The sequence below is a fragment of the Nomascus leucogenys genome, chromosome 14 (genome assembly GCF_006542625.1).
Source record: "Nomascus leucogenys isolate Asia chromosome 14, Asia_NLE_v1, whole genome shotgun sequence".
Classification (NCBI taxonomy): Eukaryota; Metazoa; Chordata; class Mammalia; order Primates; family Hylobatidae; genus Nomascus; species Nomascus leucogenys.
In genome coordinates this window covers 7011167-7033724 of record NC_044394.1, presented here as the reverse complement: position 1 = coordinate 7033724, position 22558 = coordinate 7011167, and the positions used below count along the sequence as shown (strand labels likewise).

Below are 22558 nucleotides of genomic sequence, written 5' to 3'. Positions count from 1 at the left end.
CGGGGAACAGAACACTAAGTCATCACCTCCTTTGACTCTGCTACCTCCAGGGAGGACTTTTCTAGATGCCTCCAGTTTTTCTGTTTAAAGCAATAAATTTAATGTGTTCTTTTTGGGGAAGGAAGAGACTAAGGGCAGGGCCAGAGACCCTTTTGAGAATTTGTCCAAACATAGGGATCTTCACCCAAGAAAAGTATAAACATACAACATTTTGCATGTCACTGCAGAGGTTCATAGACTCCAGGTTAAGACCCATTTTTTGTAAAGTGGATGGGACAGAAGCAGCACAGGGAAAAACACAATTAAGCGCAGATGCCCTCTACACATTCCAGAGGCCCCATGGAGCATTCCCAAGGCTGTAATCACTACATACCCAACGAACCTACAATGTTTTATTTTGATTGTTTGGCTCTTTAGATTGACAGTCTGCTCCTAAAGAACCTCCTTCAATGCAAATTGATAACTCAATTGAGTCACTGCCATGAATAATTTCCACTTGGATCGCTTAGTGCTGAGGTTAGCAAGGGACCCAGAAAGGCGGGATTAGAGAGGTACATCTGAATGTGTGTGTCAGCGATGGCTGCATAACTAAACAGGAGTTCCTAGGCCAGAAGGAAATGGCTTTTCGACTATCCAGTACTGGAACTCTTTGTGCTACTGGAACCCTCCATGAATAAAGATCTTCAACGGATGGCCACCTCTACCTGCTTGACTCTAGACTCTTCACTGTATCTTTTGTCAGTGGGACTGGGGATGACAGAGAGAGAGGCCAGGAGAGGGTGAACGCAACCCTCTTACACTGGGGTAATCTTACCTCTGTGCCTGTTGGTAGTTTTATCAAACATCAGCATTGCATCTTCCACCTGCAAAACAAATATAGAATAAAGGCTGCTTTAGGAATTTTAAGAAAGTACACAAAACATTATATGCGTGTGGGGGGGTGAGGAGGTAGTTTCCATTACAGAAGTAATAGTTGCTTATCAAAAAATATTTGAAAACGCAAAAAAGTAGAAAGAAAAAAAAAAACGCAGTGGTCTTTCCACTCCACACAGTTATATACAGTTAACATTTTATATAGTTTCCTTTAGTGTCTGCTTTTATTTTTTGAGACAGGGTCTCACTCTGTCACCCAGGCTAGAGTGCAGTGGCACCATCATGGCTCGCTGCAGTCTCCATCTCCTGGGCTCAAGCAATCCTCCTGCCTCAGCTTCCTGAGTAGCTGGGACTACAGGCATGTACCATCATGCCCAGCTATTTTTTTTTTCTTTTCTTTTCTTTTCTTTTTTTTTTTTACAGACAGGTTCCCACTATGTTGCTCAGGCTGGTCTTGAACTCCTGGGCTCAAGTGATCCCCCTGCCGCAGCCTTTCAAAGCGCTGAGATTATAGGTGTGAGCCACTGCTTCGGGCCTAGAGTATTTTTTTTCTAAAGAAAGAAAAAACTACGCCTGTTTCAATATAGTTTAAATCATATAGTATATGGTATTTTTCCTTTTGTTAACCTGGAACATTACAATATGGCAAACAATTCCCAGGTTAGTATAGCATGTATACTACTATCTTGACCGATGCATATTTCCCAGCATAAGAAGCCATAGCTTACTTAATTATTGCCCTTCTAATAGATATGTGAATTGTTTTTAGTGATAAACAATGAAGCTTGAACATCCTGATTGTTACGGGCTCAACTGTGTCTCCCAAAATTCATAGTTGAAGTCCTAACCCCCAGGACCTCAAAATGTGACTGTATTTGGAGAGAGGTTCTTCAAAGAAGTAATTAATTTACAATGAGATCATTAGGGTGGGCCCTAATCCAATATGACTGGTGTCCTTATCAGAAGAGATTAGGACACAAACACAAACAGGGAAGACCATGTGCCAACACAGGGAGAAGACTGCGAGCCAAGGAGAGAGACCTCAGAAGAAAGCAACCCTGCCACACCTTGATCTTGAACTTCTAGCCTCCAGAATTGTGAGAAAATAAATTTCTGTTGTTTTAGCCCTCCAATCTGCGTTACTTTATTATGGCAGTACTAGCAAACAAATAACATTGATGCTAGGACCTTTTTAAAAACATCAAAGAGAAGAACATAATAAAATACCAAAGGCATCCTCTGTCTCTCTTGCTAATCCCTTCCAGACCCCTCCCACGCATCCTGTGACCCCTTCTGGATATTTCTGGCAATAAGATTTCAGGGTCCACACTCAACTCCCACATAGAGCTCAAGGAACTCACACTTAATGAACCAGATTCTGCTCTGGAATGCACTCCTTTTATGAGTATTTATGACCCACTCCTTTATCCCACAGAGCACACATCTTTAGCACAGGTGTCTGTCCTCACCCTTCACCAGGGGAGGGCACCTGGTCTGACCAGTGTGCAGCCTACTCTCTTCATTTACCCAATCTGTGTGGTTGTGGGTGGGTAAAACTGTTAGCAGGGGGCCCTGTCCTCAGAGCAATTTCACTGTGTGCCTGTGGCTAAGAAGGACTGAGCACCATTGATGTGCACTCAAAGGCTCACAAATGAGCTTGGGGGCTGGCGCTAATCCCTTTGAGAAAAGGAATCAGGGGCTATTCATGCCTCACTCCTCCCAGACTACAATCTCCAATGGAGGGGAAGACAATGGGCGAAGCAATAAACCGAGGTTTAAAATGGTGCCTGCAGACAAATCAAACGTATTTTTCTAGATGCGATCAAATATAATAGGGGGAAGAGCAAAGTCAAGGTAAGAATGGAAGACGGGGGTAGGCAAGCCGGTCATAAACCTCAAAGGGACTGGCCTGGCTTAAAAATCTCTTCTCAAGTCAGGGCCCCCTTTTGTTGCTAAGCAACCAAGCTTGAACAAACAGGCTCCTGGGGCCTTCCCCTTCTGCTCCCCATTTCTGAAGTCAGTTACGGGGAGGAAAATGGCCTGGCATGGTGGCTCCTCCAGCAGGGAGCTGCCCTCTCTCTCCCAGGCACCAGGATGGTGGGAGTGGGCAATGCTAGTTTGGAGATCCCTTAAACAGGGGTTCCTTCACCAGACCCTCCCACTCTGTCCCCATGCCGATCCCAGGCAGGACAAACTCCTTTTGGACAGGCTTCAAGAGCCCCCCCGCCGGTACCTGCTGGGGCCACACACACAACAGCCGTTCCGCCTCCCATGCACCACACACGCAAAATCACCATAAGATCAACTGGTGTGTTTGTACACAGAGCAGTCACACTTGAGCATATGGTGATATGAGCATATCTCAGACTCAGACCCTGGGACTCAATAGGAATTCGAATGCTGGGGGTGTGGGTGGGTGGGGGATGAGTCCTGCCGGTTATCACGCAGGTAAATGTGACATGTTTTGCACCCATCTCCATATTTTCTAAGACGTTTGCCAAATCCTTATTTTGAACTGAAAATGCCTAACAGTAAGGAAAACAGCTGCCCTTCTGTGCTGGCCATGTTTTGGTACTGGGACTCGGATTCCCTTAGGAAATAAATGTTTTGGATTTTTTTTTAAATGTATTTTCAAAACCTCCTTTCAACAGTGCATAATTGGCTCCCCTTTTCCTTCCTAAGTTTGGACGTTTTCTAATAGTGCCCTCTCAACATTCCCTCCACCCTGGTGAGCATGGGGGAGGATCTGTATATGTTTTTAGGGCAACCATTGTCATAAAGAATAGAGCTCTTTCCTCTGTAGTCCGGCTGTACAATGGGGCTCGCAAAGACCTCCTGAATAGATAAAGTGTCAGGACGAAAGAAAAATTCTATTAACACGTTACAAAATACAACATCTAAGAAGGAGCTAGAGAGGAAAGAGAAAGGGAAAAAAAATCAATATGGATAAGTCCCAGTGCTTGGGGGTAGAAAACTTTTCAGCAATTGCAAAACACTTATTAATTCAGAGAAGCCATCAATGCGATGGAAATCTGGCAGAACAGCAAGAGCTGAAACTAGAAGAATTTGAATATACAAAGACTGAATAGAATGAAAAACACAGCCTCACATACGAGACTGTTTCTCACGGTTCTATGTGAATCAAACAGAAGCGGCTTGTGTGAGTCAAGGGAAAATAAGGGGCACAGTTAAGGTAACTGGTATTCAAGCCTGGAGCCAGCCAGCTGATAACTCTCTCGGTCTCTGTCTTTGTCTCTCTGTCACACACACACACACACACACACACACACACACACACACACACACACGCGCGCACACACCCAGGTATATCAGGGGGCTATGAAGACTCATCAACATGAACACACAGGCCAGGCCTCATACAAGATGCTAGGAGAGCCCAAAGGCTTAGGGGAAGCTGGGAACAGGAGTTTTTCTTTTTTTTTTTTTTTCTTTGAGAGAGTCTTGTTCTGTCACCCAGGCTGGAGTGCAATGGTGTGATCTTGGCTCACTGCAACCCCCACCTCCTGGGTTCAAGTGATTCTCCTGCCTCAGCCTCCTGAGTAGCTGGGATTACAGGCGTGCACCACCATGCCCGGCTAATTTTTGTATTTTTAGTAGAGACGGGCTTTCACCACGTTGGTCAGGCTGGTCTTGAACTCCTGACCTTGTGATCCGCCCACGTCGGCCTCCCAAAGTGCTGGGATTACAGGCGTGAGCCACTGTGCCTGGCCAGGAACAGGAGTTTCTCTAACCCCTTATGAAATACCCCTTCGACACCACCCTCATCCTTATGATTAACACTGGTACTTACTTTGTGTTGACAACGCGCTCACCTGCCTTACAAAGTTCTTTGTACCTGAAATGGGCACCTGTAGGCCTAGTGGCTCCCCTGAGGGAGAGAGAAGGACAAGAGGTGTCTGATCCTCAGCATGATTTGTCCCATGTCCTGGCAGAACCCTGGTCTGTTTTGGGAAAAGCAGCTGATTCCAACCTTGAGATGTGCCTTGTAATAACTTGGGGCAGGTTTGAGATATGGCCCTGGCATCTTTAGTGGTGTATCTTTGTGAATGAAAAAGCAAAATAGGCCGGATATGGAGGCTCATGTCTAGTAATTCCAGCACTTTAGGAGGCTGAGGTGGGAAAATCGCTTGAGGCCAGGAGTTTGAGACCAGCCTGGGCAACATAGCAAGTCCTCATCTCTACAAAAAAATACTAAAAACTTAGCCAGGCATTGTGGTGCACACCAGTGGTTCCAGCTACTCAGACGGCTGAGATGGTAAGATTGCTTGAGGCTGGGAGGTTGAGGCTGTAGTGAACCGTGACTGCACCACTGCACTCCAGCCTGAGCTGCAGAGCAAGACCCTGTCTCAGAACACAATCCCCCACCGCCCCCCGCCCCCCCCAAAAAAGCAAAGTAAAGTAACATTTAGGTGAGCTGGTGGGGAATGGGATTCCTCTGTCTTTGTCCTGACACCAGAAGGTATTGAACATATTTCTGACTACTGCACGGTTCAGACTATGCTGTAATATCCTCAGAAGTGTGTGAGAGTCAACAAAGGGGACCTAATCTGTTAGCTTCTATGGCTGCTGGAGTTGGGGCAGGGATTCTCAAATATCATCCACATCAGAATCATCATCAGAGGGACTGTTAAAGCCACAGATCTCCCGGGGCCTCAGAGCCAGAGTGACTGATTCAGTAGTATTTGCATTTCTAACAAGCTCCCGGGTGACGCTGACGCAGCTGCTGGCCCAGAGACCCCTCTTTCCATGAGCTACTCTAAGGGTAAGAAGCAAGAGCAAAGGTTAAAGACACTGGGCAGAGGTTGCTTCTTCCTCTTTAACATACACTCAGTGGTCAATACATGAAACAAAATTTCCCATCTAGGAGCAATTGATGCACTTCGGTGTGGCAAGTTCTCCCTCTCTTTGTTCCCCTTCTCTCAGACGTTTATACTCTAAAATCCTAAAAATGATGATGGTAGACCCCACGATGGAAAAGATGATAAGAAGAGGGATTTCTTAGTGATGACCAATTTGCCCTGAGCCCAATGCAAGAAAAATCCAGATTCTACTAGGATGACATAAACTTTCCTTCTAACAGAGAAACTCTTATTCACAGATAAACTCATGTCTAGATCTATCTAATAGATAAACTCACGTCTAGATCATGCGGCCAATCCAATCTTGAATAGAAAACTTAGCAAATGGTAACTTTATTTACTTTTATGCAACATACATGTATGAGGCGTTCACTATTTGCAAAACATCAGCCTAAGTACAAATAAAAGACAACTCACACAGGTCTATGGCGGACTGATGATATGAATGGTCTCACACCCTTTCCTCTGTGAGTTTGCAGTCCTTCTCCCCAAAGAGGTGGAGTCTACTTTCATCCCTTGAATCTGGGCTTAATTTGTTAGGGCTAATAAAATGCAGCGGGGGGGAAGAATATGCCTGTTTTGGGCCTAGTGTTAAGAGGATTTGCAAGTTCCTCCTTGTTCTATCTTGCACCTCTGCCATCACCATGACAAGGGCATGCCCAGGCTAGCCTGATGCAGGATGGGTGGCACATGGAGCAGGGCCAACTCCCCTGTGCTGAGGCCAGCCTAGATGGGTGGACAGCCAGTCATCCTCAAAGCATGCAAGTGAGGCCAGCCAAGATCAGCAGAACCACTCCAAGTTTACTCCAAACACGTGCGATAAACAGTTACTGTCTGCCCCTGAAGTTTCGGGGTTAGTTACACAGCATTCTTGTGGCCATAGGTAACTGATACACGGTCCTTATTCTAAAAAAATCCCCCAAAACAACAAAGAAAGCTTACAATCAGAAGACAGTCTAAAATAATCTAGAAAGTAAGCAAAGGAAAGAAAAGGGGCAGAATAAGGGAAAGTGCTAAATGGGGCAGAGAATTAAACTATCAGGTTCCACATTCCACGTGGAGCACACTCCTCATGGAACATTCCACATGGAACATAGGCATTAAGGTGTGGAGGGACCTCTTCTAAAACTCACCCCATCAGCAAGGTTGGAGACAGAGATCCTAGAAGTGCCAAGAGAAATTGGCAACATGTTCCTCGCTAAATGAGCACCACGAAAATCAGCAATAATTATCACTCAAGTCAGTGGGTTATGCCTCTCTAATCCTAATTCATTTAATGAATGAGTGAACCCTCTTTCTAATGAGTCAAAAGATTTATTGTGAGCCAGGCATTCTTGCTGGATGATTTTAGAAGTAGCCAGATGGTGTTGACCACATCCAGGGGTTAGACTTGAGACAGCCCAACTCACGTGTTGGCTGAATAGGAAACCTTTAAAGACACAATGCAGGCCAGGCGTGGTGGCTCACACCTGTAATCCCAACACTTTGGGAGGCCGAGGCGGGCAGGTCACTGAGGTCAGGAGTTTGAGACCAGCCTGGCCAACATAGTGAAATCCCATCTCTACTAAAAATACAAAAAATTAGCTGGGCGTGGTGGTGTGTGCTTGTAATCCCAGCTACGCGGGAGGCTAAGGCAGGAGAATTGCTTGAACCTGGGAGGCGGAGGTTGCAGTGAGCTGAGATCACGCCATTGCACTCCAGCCTGGTTGACAGAGTGAGACTCCACCTCAAAAAAAAAAAAAAGACACAATGCAAAGATACATGGAGGGAGGTCAAAAATGCTATTGTCCAGTTAGCTGGCTAATGGGTGGGAACCTACAGTATGTCCCCTGGACCACTGCCTCTTCTGCTGAAAGTTTTACAGTTGTGGCTCCCCAAATACATAGTAGGTGAGTGAAGCTGAACTGATCTGAGGACACAAAAAACTTGTTCCCAGGAGACAGCTAAAGAGAAAAGTGTTGCTGGTACATAACTCAGCAGGTGCTGGGAGGCAGCAGGGTGTGGTGGGGAGTGCCGCACCAAGCATGGAGGGAGTCCGGGTTCTAATCCCAGCCCCACCAGGATCTCACTGAGGACCAGTCACCTCCCTCCTCTATCCTCAATTTTTCTCCTGTGAAAGGAGGAAATTCTATGATACGGCCCCTAAGATCCATGTATAAAGACTCTCTGCCTGGAATGCTAACATGGACTCCAGAGGCAGCTGGGACGATGCTCTGGAAGCACTGACTTGGCCACTGGGCTTTTGCAAACTCTCTGTGCTGTGAGGCTGCTCCAGAGCTTTGCTGTGGCCGATGCACGCCCTGAGAAATGTCCTACTCCTCTGGGGATATAAATATACACACCCACAAGCCACACATATCAAGAACAAAGCAGGAAATGGCACTTCAAATGATCCTTAAATTATCTGGTCAAATGCAAGGAGGGAGGGGAAAGGGAAGAGAAGAAACCCAGCTCTCCAAACTCCCCCAGAACAAATGCCCTTGAATTTCTCTTCCTGCTCCCACTCAAACGCTCCAAGTGTTAGTCTAAATAAACACCCTCAAATGCAATACCATGATACTATAGTGTGTCAGACTTAACAGGCCTTATTATGCTCTGTAAACTTAAGGAGCTAAGGCCACAAGAGTGAGACTCGGCTGAGGTGGCAGGACTGCCCAGGCCACAGGTGCCTGGGGCCTGTGGTGGAGACAGTTGCTGCCTGGGCCCAGGATTACGCAGAACATGGGAAGGCACTGTCTCCACCTCTCTCCCTGCCAGCTTGGGCAAAACCCAAATCGGTTCCTTCCATAAAGCTCAGGAATAATGTGTAGTTTATTGAAATAAGACTTTTCCGTATGCTGTGGCCTTGCAAAGGGTGGGGGTTGGTCTATCTTTAACCATTCTCCAAAGAGGAAGGACGGAGAAGGAGGAGCAGACTGGAAAATCCCATTGGTTCATTCTGAAATCTCCATCAGTGGTTTTTCAGCCGTGACTGCTCACCAAGGCCACACCCCAACCTATTAAATCAGTACCCCGGAGCGGGCAGCCCGAAAGAGGACTTTTTAAAGCTCCCTAGTGATCCAGGGTGCAGTCAAGGCCAAGACCCACCATTCTAAATGGCTAAATAGAGCTGAGTTGAGCCTTAACACAGCATATGTGTGTGTAGACAGGCCCTAAGTAAATGAGTATTAATGGGCCTTCTGCTGCCTAAAGATTAGATGTTCATCCCCTGCCAGAAGTCAGGAGCAGGCACTCCTTGCCTTATCCTACTTTCTTAGGGCTCTCCTTAAGCTTAACTCAGTCTTAGTACAAGAAAGCCAAAGTTCTATATGAGAAGTAGCTCAGAAGGGCCAAAACTGAATAGAGGGCTTTAAGAAAACCTAACAAAACCATTGCTTTTTTCCCATCACCACCAATATTTTCACAGGTATTATTATTACTTTGGTGGTCACGATAAACCCCACGAGAAAGGGAGTATTACAAATTCTGTGAGACTCAGTTTTCCTACTGGCTTGTCCTGGAGCTGGCAGGGGCTGGGCCTGGGGCTCAGATGCTGGGCTTTTGAGTCCAAGCCTCAGCCTGCCAGCCGCTGCCTTCCTGCCCATCTCAGGTTCTTGACCTCCCCTTGCTACAGCTAGCCTTTCTGTCCCTGTGTATTTACCCCTGGAAGACTGCAGTGATGGAGGCGCACTTGGAGTTTCTATCCCAGCTGCTGCTGACAGGCATGTTTTTCCTTCATTCCAAATGTCAAAAAATGCTAGTTTGCATCCATCTGAAAGCCTGTTTATTTTAATTTGAACCCAGGCCTTTACTGACTAACAAAAGAAAAAGTCTACATAATTTCTCCTCAACTAGGGCTGGGTACAGTGGCTCATGTCTGTAATTCCAGCACTTTGGGAGGCCGAGGTGGGCAGATCACTTGAGGTCACGAGTTCAGGACCAGCCTGGCTAACATGCTGAAACTCCATCTCTACTAAAAATACAAAAAAAAAAAAAAATTAGTTGGGTGTCGTGGTGCACGACTGTAATCCCAGCTACTCTGGAGGCTGAGGCAGGAGAATTGCTTGAACCCAGGGGGCGGAGGCTGCAGTGAGCTGAGATCATGGTACTGCACTCCAGCCTGGGCGACAGAGCAAAACTGCTTCAAAAATAAAATAATTCCTAAACTAAAAAAATTGTTCTTAATCATGGCAAAAAAATATATAAAATAAAATTTATCATTTTAACCATTTTTGGAGTCTACAGTTCAGTGGCATTAAGAACAATTCTTGAACTCTTCGCAGAAGGTTCCCACACCTTACAATGGCCAGAATATTTTGTCCCCATTAGCAAGACCTTTATCAGCCCTTAATTTTTTGCTACATTTACTTCTTTTATTCTTGTGGGATCATTCTATTTTCCCATTTAGCTTACAAGAAAAAACGCACAATGTTTATCAGATAGCAGTTATGAATTCAACAAAGGGACACCTGCCCATGGGAACTGAAAGATGTGGGGTCTTCAGACAACTCAATCCTGGAGATGTAGACATTTTATCTACCTAAGGCAAAGCCTCCTGCTCAGAGATTCTGATCCTACAAGTCTGTATCAGACTCTAAGTTATCAAATGTCTATCCTCCTGAAATAATGATTGTTATAATAACTACCATTTACTGGAGCGTAATAGGCAATTTGCAAAGCTCATTTAGTTACTGTAATAGCTTTGAGGTAGATATTATCATACCGATTTCATGCACCCATTTTTTTTCTCTTTTTAAAATTTAAAATTTTTTATTTTTATTTTTGTAGGGATGGGGTCTTGATTTGTTTGCCCAGGCTGGTATCAAACTCCTGGGCTCCAGCGATCCTCCTGACTCAGCCTCCTGAGTAGCTTGGGACTACAGGCATGTGCCAGCACACGTGGCATCGTACACCCATTTTACAGGTGAGGAAATTGTGGTTCACTGACAGTAAGTGACTTGCCTAGGATCACACAGGTAGTAAATGGTGGAGCCAGTAGTTAAAATCAGATGTGTCCCTAAGTCTTCTGTTCTCCCTTACTTGTGTTCTGTTTTTTGAATCCCTAAGAGCTTTGTGCAGTGCCTCTGTCCGCTGGATGAACCAACAAACACTGCTTTAAAACCCTACCAAAAAGTGAAGAGAGGTGATTAGGTAATCTCAAGGAAATGGAGGTATATTGCCCCGGTAGGCTCGGGAGAGGAGGAATGATTGGAAAGGTAAAGTAAAGAGGAGGATATTGGGGTCTCTTCCTTTTAGATAAGTGAATTCCAAAAGCTCGAGATCACCGGGCCTCTCCACAGTCATGGAGCAAGCCTCTAGTAGAGCTGGAACTGCCAGAGGGCTCTGGAACGCAGTCCAGCCTCAGCCATGCGAGTGCCCCCGCCCCGTGCAGTGACGCTAAGGATACTCAATGTGTCTTGCTTCCTGGAGTTGTTAGGAAGGCTCATGTGGTAGCCAGTGAGTGCCGACCACACAGAAAATGCTCATCATAACAGACACTGGCCCAATTCACTGCCCCATCCTGGCAATCCCCTTGCCCCCCTGCACACACCCATACATGGTCCACGCAGTTAAGCCGGGAGCCACACGCAATGCTGTGGATTTTCTTATTGTGAATGGACTATGCCAAGGGAAGGCCACTAACAGAACCAGTGTGCCCTTGGGGGAGCAGTCCCAGGAGGCCCTATCTCAACACTAAGCCAGGGAAGGCAGAGTCTCCCAGTGAGAGGTAGGACTGGGTGGGAGCTCCGTTCTGGCTGAGCTTGCAAAGCCAGGGGCCCAAGCACCACCCTGGAGGGTGGGGCAGCAGACTGTCACTGGGGATATCTGAGATGGGGTGTAGAGAGGAGGCGATGAGGGAAGGGGAAAGAGACACTGAGAGAGAGAGCTGTTTGAGGAGCAGCAGTTGGATCCGGCAGGCTTGACAGCTGTCACATGGAAATGGCATCTGGCCTAACGGCCTCTTGTGTGAGGCTCCTTCAAGTGGCGGCTGCTGTGCTCTGGAAATCCAGGCCCGTGTTCAGCACTGATTGTGAGTGCGTGAGTGCATGCATGCTAGTGTGCTGGGGGAGGGGAGCGGCAGGCAGGCTGCCGAACTGCTGAATGCTCCCTTCTCCCCCTCTCCAGCCTCTCCCCATCAGGCCTCACCTACCGTGAAAAAGGCCCAAGCCTGCCAGCTCCAGAGGAGAGAGGCAAATCATTAGGGGAGCACTGATGTGCCGGAACACTCTCTCAGATTCCCATTAAACAAATACTAAACTGCTAATTGCCAAAATGAATCTCCACAACTCTGACCAAACCAGGGAAGGGTTTATAATTACCAAGTGTGAAAATGCACAGCCTGTAAATAGCCACCTCATCTGTCCTAATACGGGCTGATATTGATGGGCATGAAATAAACATCAGGACAAATGGAAAAATCATCCACATCTCCTGTGGCCAATGCAATCTCGAATGGTGACAAGCGTAGCTGCAGCCATACGCCTGGGGAGGGGAAGGGGAGAGGGGAAAGGAGTTTTGTAGGCTTGGAAAATCTCGGTTCCAATCCCAATTTTAATCCCATGGGCCATCTGCACCTTCTTTCTGTCTGGAAAACAGGGAGGGTAAATAACATGGCTTGAAAATGGGATGAAAGGCTTGTCTACCTTTCAGAAAGGCCAGGGGCCCCAGGGCAGGGAACTTCTGAGGGCAACAGCTTTCAGGACAGGGCTTCAGACATCTTCCACCCTCCTCTCTTTAAGACTGGCTGATGAAAAAAGAAGAATGAGGGAGAGGCAGAGCTCTGCCAAGGTGACACATTTATTCATTAAACTAATATTTATTAAAGCTCTTTTGTGTGACCAACACCCAGAGTTTGTTGCAGAGCACAGCTGAAAAAATGTGTGTTTAGAATGACCTTTGGGCTCTCTGACACCCCTGTACCATGGTGCCTCTCCATCCCCCACCATCTCTTTCTGCCACTCTGATAGGAGGTGGATGCTGGTCTGTTGGGTCCCAGAGCCCCACCACTTTTCTTGGCCACAACAGAGGAGGGGCAAGGGGATAAGCCAGAGGTCATGGGGTAGCTGCAGGTTTCCCAAGCCCCAGGCCCTTTTCTCTCCACCAGCCCTTTGAAGGCATCAGCCTTTGATTCCGATGAACTCAGCCACATCTTGGAGTGAATGTTGGTAACCGAGGGAGAGAGGAAGTTCCATTTGCCTCAGAATCACAGACTCAGGAGTTAGAAGTGACCCAAAGGTCACCTTTCCACTTCCCGCCCAGTACAGGAATCCCTTCTCCAAGGCTCCTTTGAACCCTTCGTGGAGCTTCAAAAGCTTGGAGCATCTCTGCCCCGCCCTCTCGGATGAGCTGCTCAGGCCTGAATTCAGCAGCAGTAGCACTGAGATGCCTGAAATAGCAGCCTCCTCTGATCCCCAGCAATTCTGGCACAAGGTAGAATTCTGCGAACTGTATAGCATCAGGCACCCGAATCAGCGCACTCAGCACCACTCAGCCCCAGAGTTTCTTCATGGGGCTTTGATGACATCCAAGGAAGTTCCTGCTCCTTCCCCTTTGGGCTGCCTGACAGCCAATCTCCGCAATCCCCTTATCCCTAAAGTCATCCCTAGAGTCCCATGGGTTCCCCAGTCCCAGTCCTGACCCAAAGACCCTGTCGGAAATCAGTAAAATGAGGAAAGGTCTGAACTACAGACTGTTTTTTAGAGGAATTCTAATTTGCTACTTTTGAATTCCGAAACTGTCTTCAAATAATGGCTAAGAAAATGCTGCTGAGAACGAAGTTCAAGTGCAGCAACAGGCTGAGGGATGCAGTCACAGGGCAAAGTTACTTCTTGTTCAGGGAGGATCACAAACTCTTCAAGGCAGAGAGGATAAAAAGGATATGAGTCCAGTCCACTCATTTTCTAGGGGAGCAAACTGGCTGTAAGCAATTCAGCGGGTACAGTTGAAGCCACGGTGACAGAATAAAAGAAACTTGGCATATGCCATCACACATCCTGGGTTCAAATCCCACTCCGTTTCCACTTACGCGTGATCTTGGGCATGGCTTTCCAAAGCAGCTCAGCTTCCTTGTGTGTAAAAGGAACACATGATCGCTGTTAACCTTCACCCCAGCATTCAGAAGTAGAAACTATTGCTACAACACACAGGAAAGCATTTGGCCTGTGGCAAATGACTACCCTATGCTATTACCAGAATGCATTCCAGCCGCGGCATGCACAGATGCTCAACAAATACCTGTTGGATGAGGACTGCATCATGGGATAACAGACTTTGTATTGATGACTACAAAGTCGTGACATCAGTACGGATGAGTGAGGTTTAACTCTGTAAGTGTACCTGGCTTGATGTACTGTGATGCAATGGGTCGTATGCAAATAAACCATCTTTTAGAAACACAGGGGGAATGGACAAACAAACCATTCCATTCCATTCCTACAGTGGAATACAGCTGGTACACAACTGGTGCACAACTGACCAGAGGGATCATATCAAGTGAAAAAGTCAGTATCAAGGCTATATTACATACTGTATGACTCCATTTCTGTGACATTCTCAAAACGACAACATTATTGTGATGAGGAACAGATCAGTGGTTGCCAGGAGTTAGGAGTGGGGCCAGGGTGTGACTATTAAGGAGAAACACAAGGAGTTTCTTGGGGTGATGGAACAGTTCTATTATATATCCTGATTGTAGTGATGGTTACTCATATCTCCAGGTAGTAAAATTTTAAATAATTACACACAAATATACATGAAAACTATGATAAGGTACCAACACTGGTTTCCTGGCTTTAACCAAGTACTGTGGTTATGGGAGATACTATCATTGTGGGAAGCTGGGTGAAGGGTTCACAAGAGCTCTTTGTCCTATTTTTACAACTTCTTGTGAGTCCTACACTATTTTAAAATAAAAATGTATAATAATAAGAAAAAGAAACCACAAGGGGGCTCATGATTTCAAGAAACCCCGTGGCAGATCTGTTTATAATACAAACAATTATGCCCTCATTTCTGTTGATTTGGATAAAGTAGGCATAAATAAGGTAGGCATACAGTAGAAAGATCCATCCCTTATCTGTTTCTTGTATTTGGCGCTGGCATACACAACTCTGAAATCTTATTCTGTCACATGAATACATGAATTGGTGGTCCACAGTCCCCCATCGCTGCCTGTCCCTAGTCCTCAGGAAATTTCATATATAGCTCTGCATTCCGTACCTAGCGCCCACTAGAGGGATTAATACAAAAATAAGCGTCCAATAAGTGCATACTGTTGAGTTTCAAAAAGATTTTGGAGGATAAAGAAAAAAACTCAGATAAGGCCAGGTGCAGTGGCTCACACCTGTAATCCCAGCATTTTGGGAGGCCGAGGCGAATGGATCACCTGAAGTCAGGAGTTCACAACCAGCCTGGCCAACATGGTGAAACCCCATCTCCACTAAAAAATACAAAAATTAGCCGAGCGTGGTGACAGGCGCCTGCAATCCCAGCTACTCAGGAGGTTGAGGCAGGAGAATTGCTTAAACCCGGGAGGCGGAGGTTGCAGTGAGCCGAGATCACGCCATTGCACTCCAGTCTGGGCAACAGAGCGAGATTCTGTCTCAAAACAAAACAAAACAGACTCAGATAAAAAAGAGCATCAAACCCAGTGGTTTCTAATCTATTTTCAGCCATTAGTCCTGTCTTTCATTTAATTTTTGAAACACAGATCTTAAATGTTTTGAGATCTTTCATATACCAAACAAACTACTTACTTTTGAAGTATGGGAAATCATTTGTCAATATTCATCCTGATCATCACTGGGGCATTTTGGCAGCGTGAAGTGGCTGGGATGGGATGCGTCGGGGTGCTCTGTGTAAGGCAAGCAGGCCTGACATTTCAGTTGGCCCACATGTGGTTTGGGGTGGGGTACCCACGGTGCCTGATAGATTTTTTGAGGTAAGGAAGTCAACTTGAGGACTTGGCGTTCCTTCTGTTGACCCTGAGAGGTTGGAAATTTCTGGTCTACTCCTTACACCCAAATCATGACTCAGATCTTTGCAAATGAGTATTGACAGAATAACCAACCCTCCTACTTAATCCCTGAGCCACACAGCACCCTAAGGGGGAAAAAAGAAGGGAGAGGGAAAACCCCACATCTTCTCTTAAAAAAAAAAAAAGTATCAATTCAAGCTGCTTCAAGACCCAACAAGCATGTTTTTCTTTCATTTATTTCTACATCAACACTCTGAAGGATAAAGATCTTTCTCATTTCAAGAGCTGTCAATTTGCTTTAGTGCCATGTTTTCAACTGTTTGAGGTAAAGAGGAATTACAAAGCAGGCAAATGAAATGATGCACTGCAATCTAACATATTTTGGCAATTCAGATTGGGACCAGAGAAAAAGGAAATTAAACAAGAATGACAGGCCCACAGCACACCTGTGCTGTATCCCACTGGTCCACCCCTGTCTTCCCTTCACTTGCTAACTTTATAACTTGATGAAGCCTTCAGTGCTTTGCTGAAAACCGTACTATTTGCTGCACCCTAATTCTTCAAATCATTTCTACATTGTGCACAACTCATACAATATTTTGCTTTCTGAAGCAGAAAAAAAATCTCTTAGCTGCTGGAAAACTGTCAGGCGCTATTACTCTCAAGACCCCCTTGAAACAGGACAGGGGCCAACATCCTGTTCCTGGTAGATTTACTACACTTCCCTATATAAATTAACAAAGACAAATTCTTATTGAAATCAGACTGTGTGAGGAATCCTTATCCTCTCAAGCCTAAGGGTTCAATTACAATGGAACTTAAAAATAAATAAAAGGAAATCTTAATCTCCTCTTAGGGTCCTCCTCTGCCAATAATGACGCCCCATGAAGATTTTTGCCTAATTCATTTACATTTCTTTTTTTGTTGTTTTTAATTAAACTGCTCCTCAATTACTCAGCTCTATAATTTTTCCTACTTTAGCTCCAGAACTAGGGATTTTCTAAGAACAATAGGAATTTCCAAGGTCAAGATGTCTCTGTAGATCTCAGGAACTGTGTGGCACTCAAGAAACTGCCCTTCATCACCACAGGAGAAGCACAAGGAGCTGGCCAGAGGGTTTGAGAGCCCGGTGTAGGGGGGGTGAGGCTCCCTGAGGGACTGCAGTAAAGGAGCCCCTCCACCCTAACTGCTATCAATTTAAAATCAAATGATGGCAAATGTGGTCATGGGCATATAGTCCCGTCTTTTGCAGAATCCCATCTGCTTGGTGACACTGTCGAATACTAGATTTATAAAAGGCATTGCAGTTCTTCTGCCAAGGACCCACGTGTCCACAAACAGTGCTTGCTAGGGCACCTAGACCCAGGTCCCAGCTCACCAGTACAGACTAGTGGGAGAGGCCAGAAACTCTAGAGCTAGACTCCCTGGGCTTGGATGCTGGCTCTAGTATTTATTAGCTGTGTGATACTGGGCAGATTACTCAATCTTTCTGTGCCTCTGTTACTTCACTTCAAGTTGGTACCTATCTCATAGTGCTGTTATGAGCATTAAGAGAAGCTAATTCAGCTGGGCGTGGTGGCTCATGCCTGTAATCCCAGCACTTTGGGAGGCTGAGGCGGATGGATCACCTGAGGTCAGGAGTTTGAGACCAGCCTGGCCAACATGGTGAAACCCCATCTCTACTAAAAATACAAAAATTAGCCAGGAGTGGTGGTGGGCGCCTATAATTCCAGCTACTCAGGAGGCTTAGGCAGGAGAATCGCTTGAACCCGGGAGGTGGAGGTTGCAGTGAGCCAAGATCGCACCACTTCACTCCAGCCTGGGAGACAGAGTGAGACTCTGTCTCAGAAGAAGAAAAAAAAAAAAGAAGACGCTAATTCATGTGCAATATTCTATTGTGGCACATATGAAGAACTAAATAGCTGCCATCCATTATTATTACATCCTCAGCGAGCTGGTCAGAAGATCTAGTATTGTTCATGCCTGAGGCCCTCCCTCTTTCTACAGTTAGGATGTTGATGCCGAGTGAAATTAAATTGAATGGCAAGGTTGGCTTCACCTGAGCAAGGAGTACCAAGGATGAGACACAATGGCCACTTTCTCTAACATCTATCTGTCCAGCCCACGCTGCCCACATGGGAGGTGGCCGTGTCCTGCCACGAGGCTGCAGACGCATGGAAAACCAGGCAAAAGAGAGAGACAGACAGGCTTGTGCTGACATGAGACTGGTTTCTGTGATTTACAACCAAGTCTTAACTAAGACTCTGCGGCCTCTAAGTTCTGTTCAACGAGGAAGTTAACTCACTGAGGGCAACCTCTATTCCAGCGAGGACCCCCTGTGTCATCCTGCATAGAAAAGAGATTCAGCCCTTACCTGAGGAGGGTACTATGGCCAGATGGCAACAGGCGACAGCAGCTTCAGAGCTATTACCCTAAGCCCAGTTAATGCCCTAACAACTGGGCTGAATGAGCTCCTTCTGTTCAGCAAATGGGCAGCCCTTAACTTAAAAAGAAGTTTGTCAGAGGCGGTGGTGCTACCTTTAGAATCCATTCATTCATTTGAAAAAAAAAAAAAAAAATCAATCAAGTCATATTTACCATATTAGGCCCAAAGACTTTTTAAATGAGGAACACTTGATTCCTGTCCTTGAGTTCATGGGGACAGAGGCGCCATCAGTGCAGGATACGTGGTAAGTGTTCTAGGCTGTGCAGGCCCCATGCAGCGCACATACAGGCACTCTGTCAAGGCCCAGTTTTTAGTCATTCATTCATGCACTCAAAGGCTCTGAACACTCAGGGTAAAAATGACACTAACTTAGCTGGGGGAGACGGTTCATCACAAAAATGGCAGGAGGTGGTTTCTAGGCAAAGGGGCACCAGGGACCTGGTAATGGGGCAGCAGGTGTGTGTGTCTGGAGTGGAATGTAAGCCACGGGAGCAGGGCAGGGAAATCGCAGAAAGCACAGCTGTCTGTGTGGGCCTGACCTGTGTGAGCTACGGAATGGCTGGGCCTTCACCCTGAAGGTGAGGTTCTGGCTTTTCAGAAAGAAACTAGGGGGGACAAAATGATGTCAGAGAGACCACACTGTCTTTGATGAAACAAATACCCCACTGCCAAATAGGCAGTGCCAACTGAGGTCAAGGGGTCAGGGGCTTAATCAACTCTGCTGTCCACGGTGACACGGCAGGCCAGAGGCAGAGCTGGGGTTAATACACTGCATCAACCCCGGGAAACAGCATCCGTACGCACGAGAGAAACCTGCCTCCCCAGGGCAACACCCCACTCCAGAAGCAAATGAGAGGCATTCTGAGCCAGCAGGACTTGAGCCCAGATGGTCTGGAAAGCCGAGGAGCCCCAGTCTCAAGGCATGCAGGAAGGAAAGATGACTATTCCAGCTTAATGAACCTTCTCTCTGTCTCTGGGTAAGTGTGGGGTGGGTGGCGGTAAGGGGAGGGAGAGGCTACTCAACATATTTGAGCGGGTGGGTCACCACTCTACCTTTTATTCTACTCACTTCACATTTGCAGTTTATTAACGCGCCTTCCTTTGTTCCACCTTGACGTCTGCATGACCATGGTAAGTTCCTGCCAGAGCATCCGCTCCCTGAGGGCAGGGCCCATGTCTTCTCCATCCTTCAGGCTGCACCTGGGACCCTGCTCTGGGGACTCAGTGCACCATGCTGGCTGACCCCCTCTGGTTCTAGAACAGGTATCAGTGGAAAAGCACAAATGGCTCTGTTCCTGCCTGGATGTGGTGGTGACCTCCTCCAAAGGGTCAAGACTGACTGATACCCCTGGAGTTTCTGATCACCAAACAAAGCTGGGATTCCAGGGACAGAAGCATCTGCTTGGTGGATGCATGGCAGGCACAGCTCCCTCCCACCTCCAGAGAGCGGGATACAGAGAGGCAGAGACAGGACAAGAGCTAGCCCTGGGGATTTAAATGCCTGCCCCTAACCCCAGTTTATGTGCCACGGACTAAAGCCAGAGAAACACAAAAATGTGCCATAAGCCTATTTTTTAAAAGGTGTTTCCAGATGAGTGTCCTGCCTTGGCCAGCTCCAGCAGACTTTAGAACTTGCATGGCTTTTAAAACCAAGGAGGCCACGTGTGGTGGCTCACGCCTGTAATCCTAGCACTTTGGGAGGCAGAGGTGGGTGGATCACCTGAGGTCAGGAATTTGAGACCAGCCTGGCCGACATGGTGAAACCCTGTCTCTACTAATAATATAGAAATTAGCCGGGCGTGGTGGCCCACGCCTGTAATCCCAGCTACTCAGGAGGCTGAGGCAGGAGAATCACTTGAACCTGGGAGGCGGAGGTTGCAGTGAGCTGAGATCGTGCCATTGCACTCCAGCTTGGGCGACAAGAGCAAAACTCTGCCTCCAAAAAAACAAAAAACAAAACAAAACCAAAAAAAACAAGAGGAGTGCAACATTATTTAGGAGCTCACGCCAGTGGAACCAAAGGCTTATGAGCATCTTGTTATAAAATATCAGGGTAGGAAGAAATGAGAAGGCTCTCTGGGGATGAGGCCACCATTCACAACAGCCCACCTCATCAAGAGGGCCTCAGGGGCCCAGGCACCCTCTCCACCCAAGGCCATCCATACCAGCCCCCAAAGAGGCCTGCAGAAAACCCAGCCACACAAAAGGCTGAAAGTCCTATGGGACCAAGACAGAGGAAGGAGTAGATGGGGAAACCTCATGGGGCAAAAAGGTGGTGTGACAAACAGCCCAATTAAGAACAAACTGATAACAAATACGTGGCAGGCCCAGCACACATGAAAAATGCACCCTTTCTGCCTCCCATGCCCTAGGTGAAGAGGCAAGCTGAAACAGACATTTAAACCAATGGGCAAATGCAGTGACTGATGGTGGCACAATCAGATGCTACAACAGAAGGAATGGAGAAACTGCCATTTGGCCAAAAATCTTCAGGAATGACACTAATCGTAAAGGATGGGAAAGTTTTGAAAAAGCAGAAAAGACCTTATGAAGGTGTCATGCAGTAGAGACAACTGAGTTAATCATGGGGGGATTGCATTTGCTTGGCAATGCCTTGGGTTTGGAGTTAAAGAAGGAGCAAAAAGCAAGCAACCAGCTGGGCGTGGTGGCTCACGCCTGTAATCCCAGCACTTTGGGAGGCCGAGGTGGGTGGATCACCTGAGGTCAGGTGTTGGAGACCAGCCTGGCCAACATGGTGAAACACAATCTCTACTAAAAATATAAAAATTAGCCGGGCATGGTGGCAGATGTGTGTAATCCCAGCTACTCAGGAGGCTGAGGCAGGAGAGTCACTTGAACCCGGGAGGCGGAGGTTGCAGTGAGCCAAGATCACACCATTGTACTCCAGCCTGGGCGACAAGAGTGAAACTCTGTCTCAAAAACAAAACAAAACAAAAAGCAAGCAACCAAGATGACCCCAGACTGGTGAGGCGGACTCAATATTCCTCCATTTGTGGGTGGCATAATGCACACAAATTCTCCCTGGATAAATTCTCCCTCACTCTCCCCCTCACTCCTTTCCACTTGAGAGAAAAATATTTAAGAGAAACACTCTCTAGACGGCTGAAATTTCCCCCTCACTAGCTCAATTTAGTTATTTATCAGAACACTTCGGCGCAGCTATTTTCAGACTTCCACATGAAATAGTAATACTTAGCACTTTCCAATTCGTCTCCCAAGCAGTTTTCAAATGTCAGCTCATTAATCCTCAACACCCTTGAGAAGCAGCACTTTGCCCCATCTCTCAGACTGGGAAGACGGAGGCAGGGCTGCCCGAGGATCCCTGTGGATTTCTGCAATGACTCGATGCTGATCTGACTCAGGGGTCCTCTCACTTGGACCACAGAAACCATTTTTCATCGAAGATGACACTGTACTTTAGGACTTGAGGACTCTATTCTAATGAATGGGTCCTGGAACAGCCTTGTGGCCTCTGACCACGGGTGCATGAACACGTGCAAGAACACGCTCCTTCAGCACTTTATCCAGCCAGGTGCAAGCCTCCCAGCACAGCCCACTGTCTGCCATCAGCAGGTGCCCTACATCTCCCAGTTCCTATCTCCCCTTGGCCAGGCCTGCCGGGCTCACGTGCGTATCTGTGAGCTGCACTCTGTGCAGATCTGGGATCTGCACTCTGTTTCCCATGTCTTGCCAATCCCACACATCTGATGGCATCTGAACCAAAACATCACTTTCTGGGGGCAAACTATAGGCTTTGGAAGAGGCCTTCCAAAGACGGGCTTATGTCCCGTGGTATGGCTTTTCTTTGCTCCCTGAAAGAAACACTTCCAGACTTCTTCCCAGCCAGCATCAAACCTTTTAAGCTATTTGGAGCACCCCGAACTTTAGCCTTCAAATGCATTTTGTATTTATCACTTTAAAATGAGATTTAAGGTTCCTGTCATTTGAGTCTTCACTTTATTAGTGAAGAAAATGTGTTGATTTTCCTGTGGGCAGGACAGGGAAATAAAGGGCTGTCAGTGTAGATGCCTCAAATTCTGTGCATGGCAGGGGCTGGAGGTCCAGGAAGTCTGCGCTGGATGGGGGCAGCAGAGGAAGGGGTGGTGTGGTTGCAGTGTGTGGCATCGAGGTGGGGGTCTCATATCAATGCAGAATGGCCTGTCCAGAGCTGCCAGCCAATAGCTGGCCACAGGCGAGGGAATGGGTGACAAGGCACTCAGGATGGCTTTCCTCTGTCCTGGCCCTGAGCTCCCAGACACAGCTGCTGCTGGCCTGCAGTAGGAGTTTTAAAAGGGCAAAGCCTGCTGCTGCTGTGCTCTGAAGTAGGTCTTCACTAAATACTAACACATAAACGACCCCGGCCCTTTATCTAGCATCAGCTGG

The 22558-nt window shown here is 46.9% G+C and overlaps 1 protein-coding gene across 4 annotated transcripts in view; it reads right to left on the bottom strand.

The window, feature by feature from the left end:
- Positions 1-22558, bottom strand: part of MSI2 (musashi RNA binding protein 2) — a 429839-nt gene that overhangs the window by 155125 nt on the left and 252156 nt on the right. For all 4 annotated transcript variants that reach the window (XR_004033315.1, XM_030827590.1, XM_030827591.1 and 1 more), the window contains exon 7: positions 815-863. Coding sequence is in view for 3 of the 4 variants with exons in the window: in XM_030827590.1 (XP_030683450.1) it covers positions 815-863 (49 nt within the window). In the remaining variant the exon portion in view is untranslated. The remainder of the gene's footprint in view (positions 1-814; positions 864-22558) is intronic.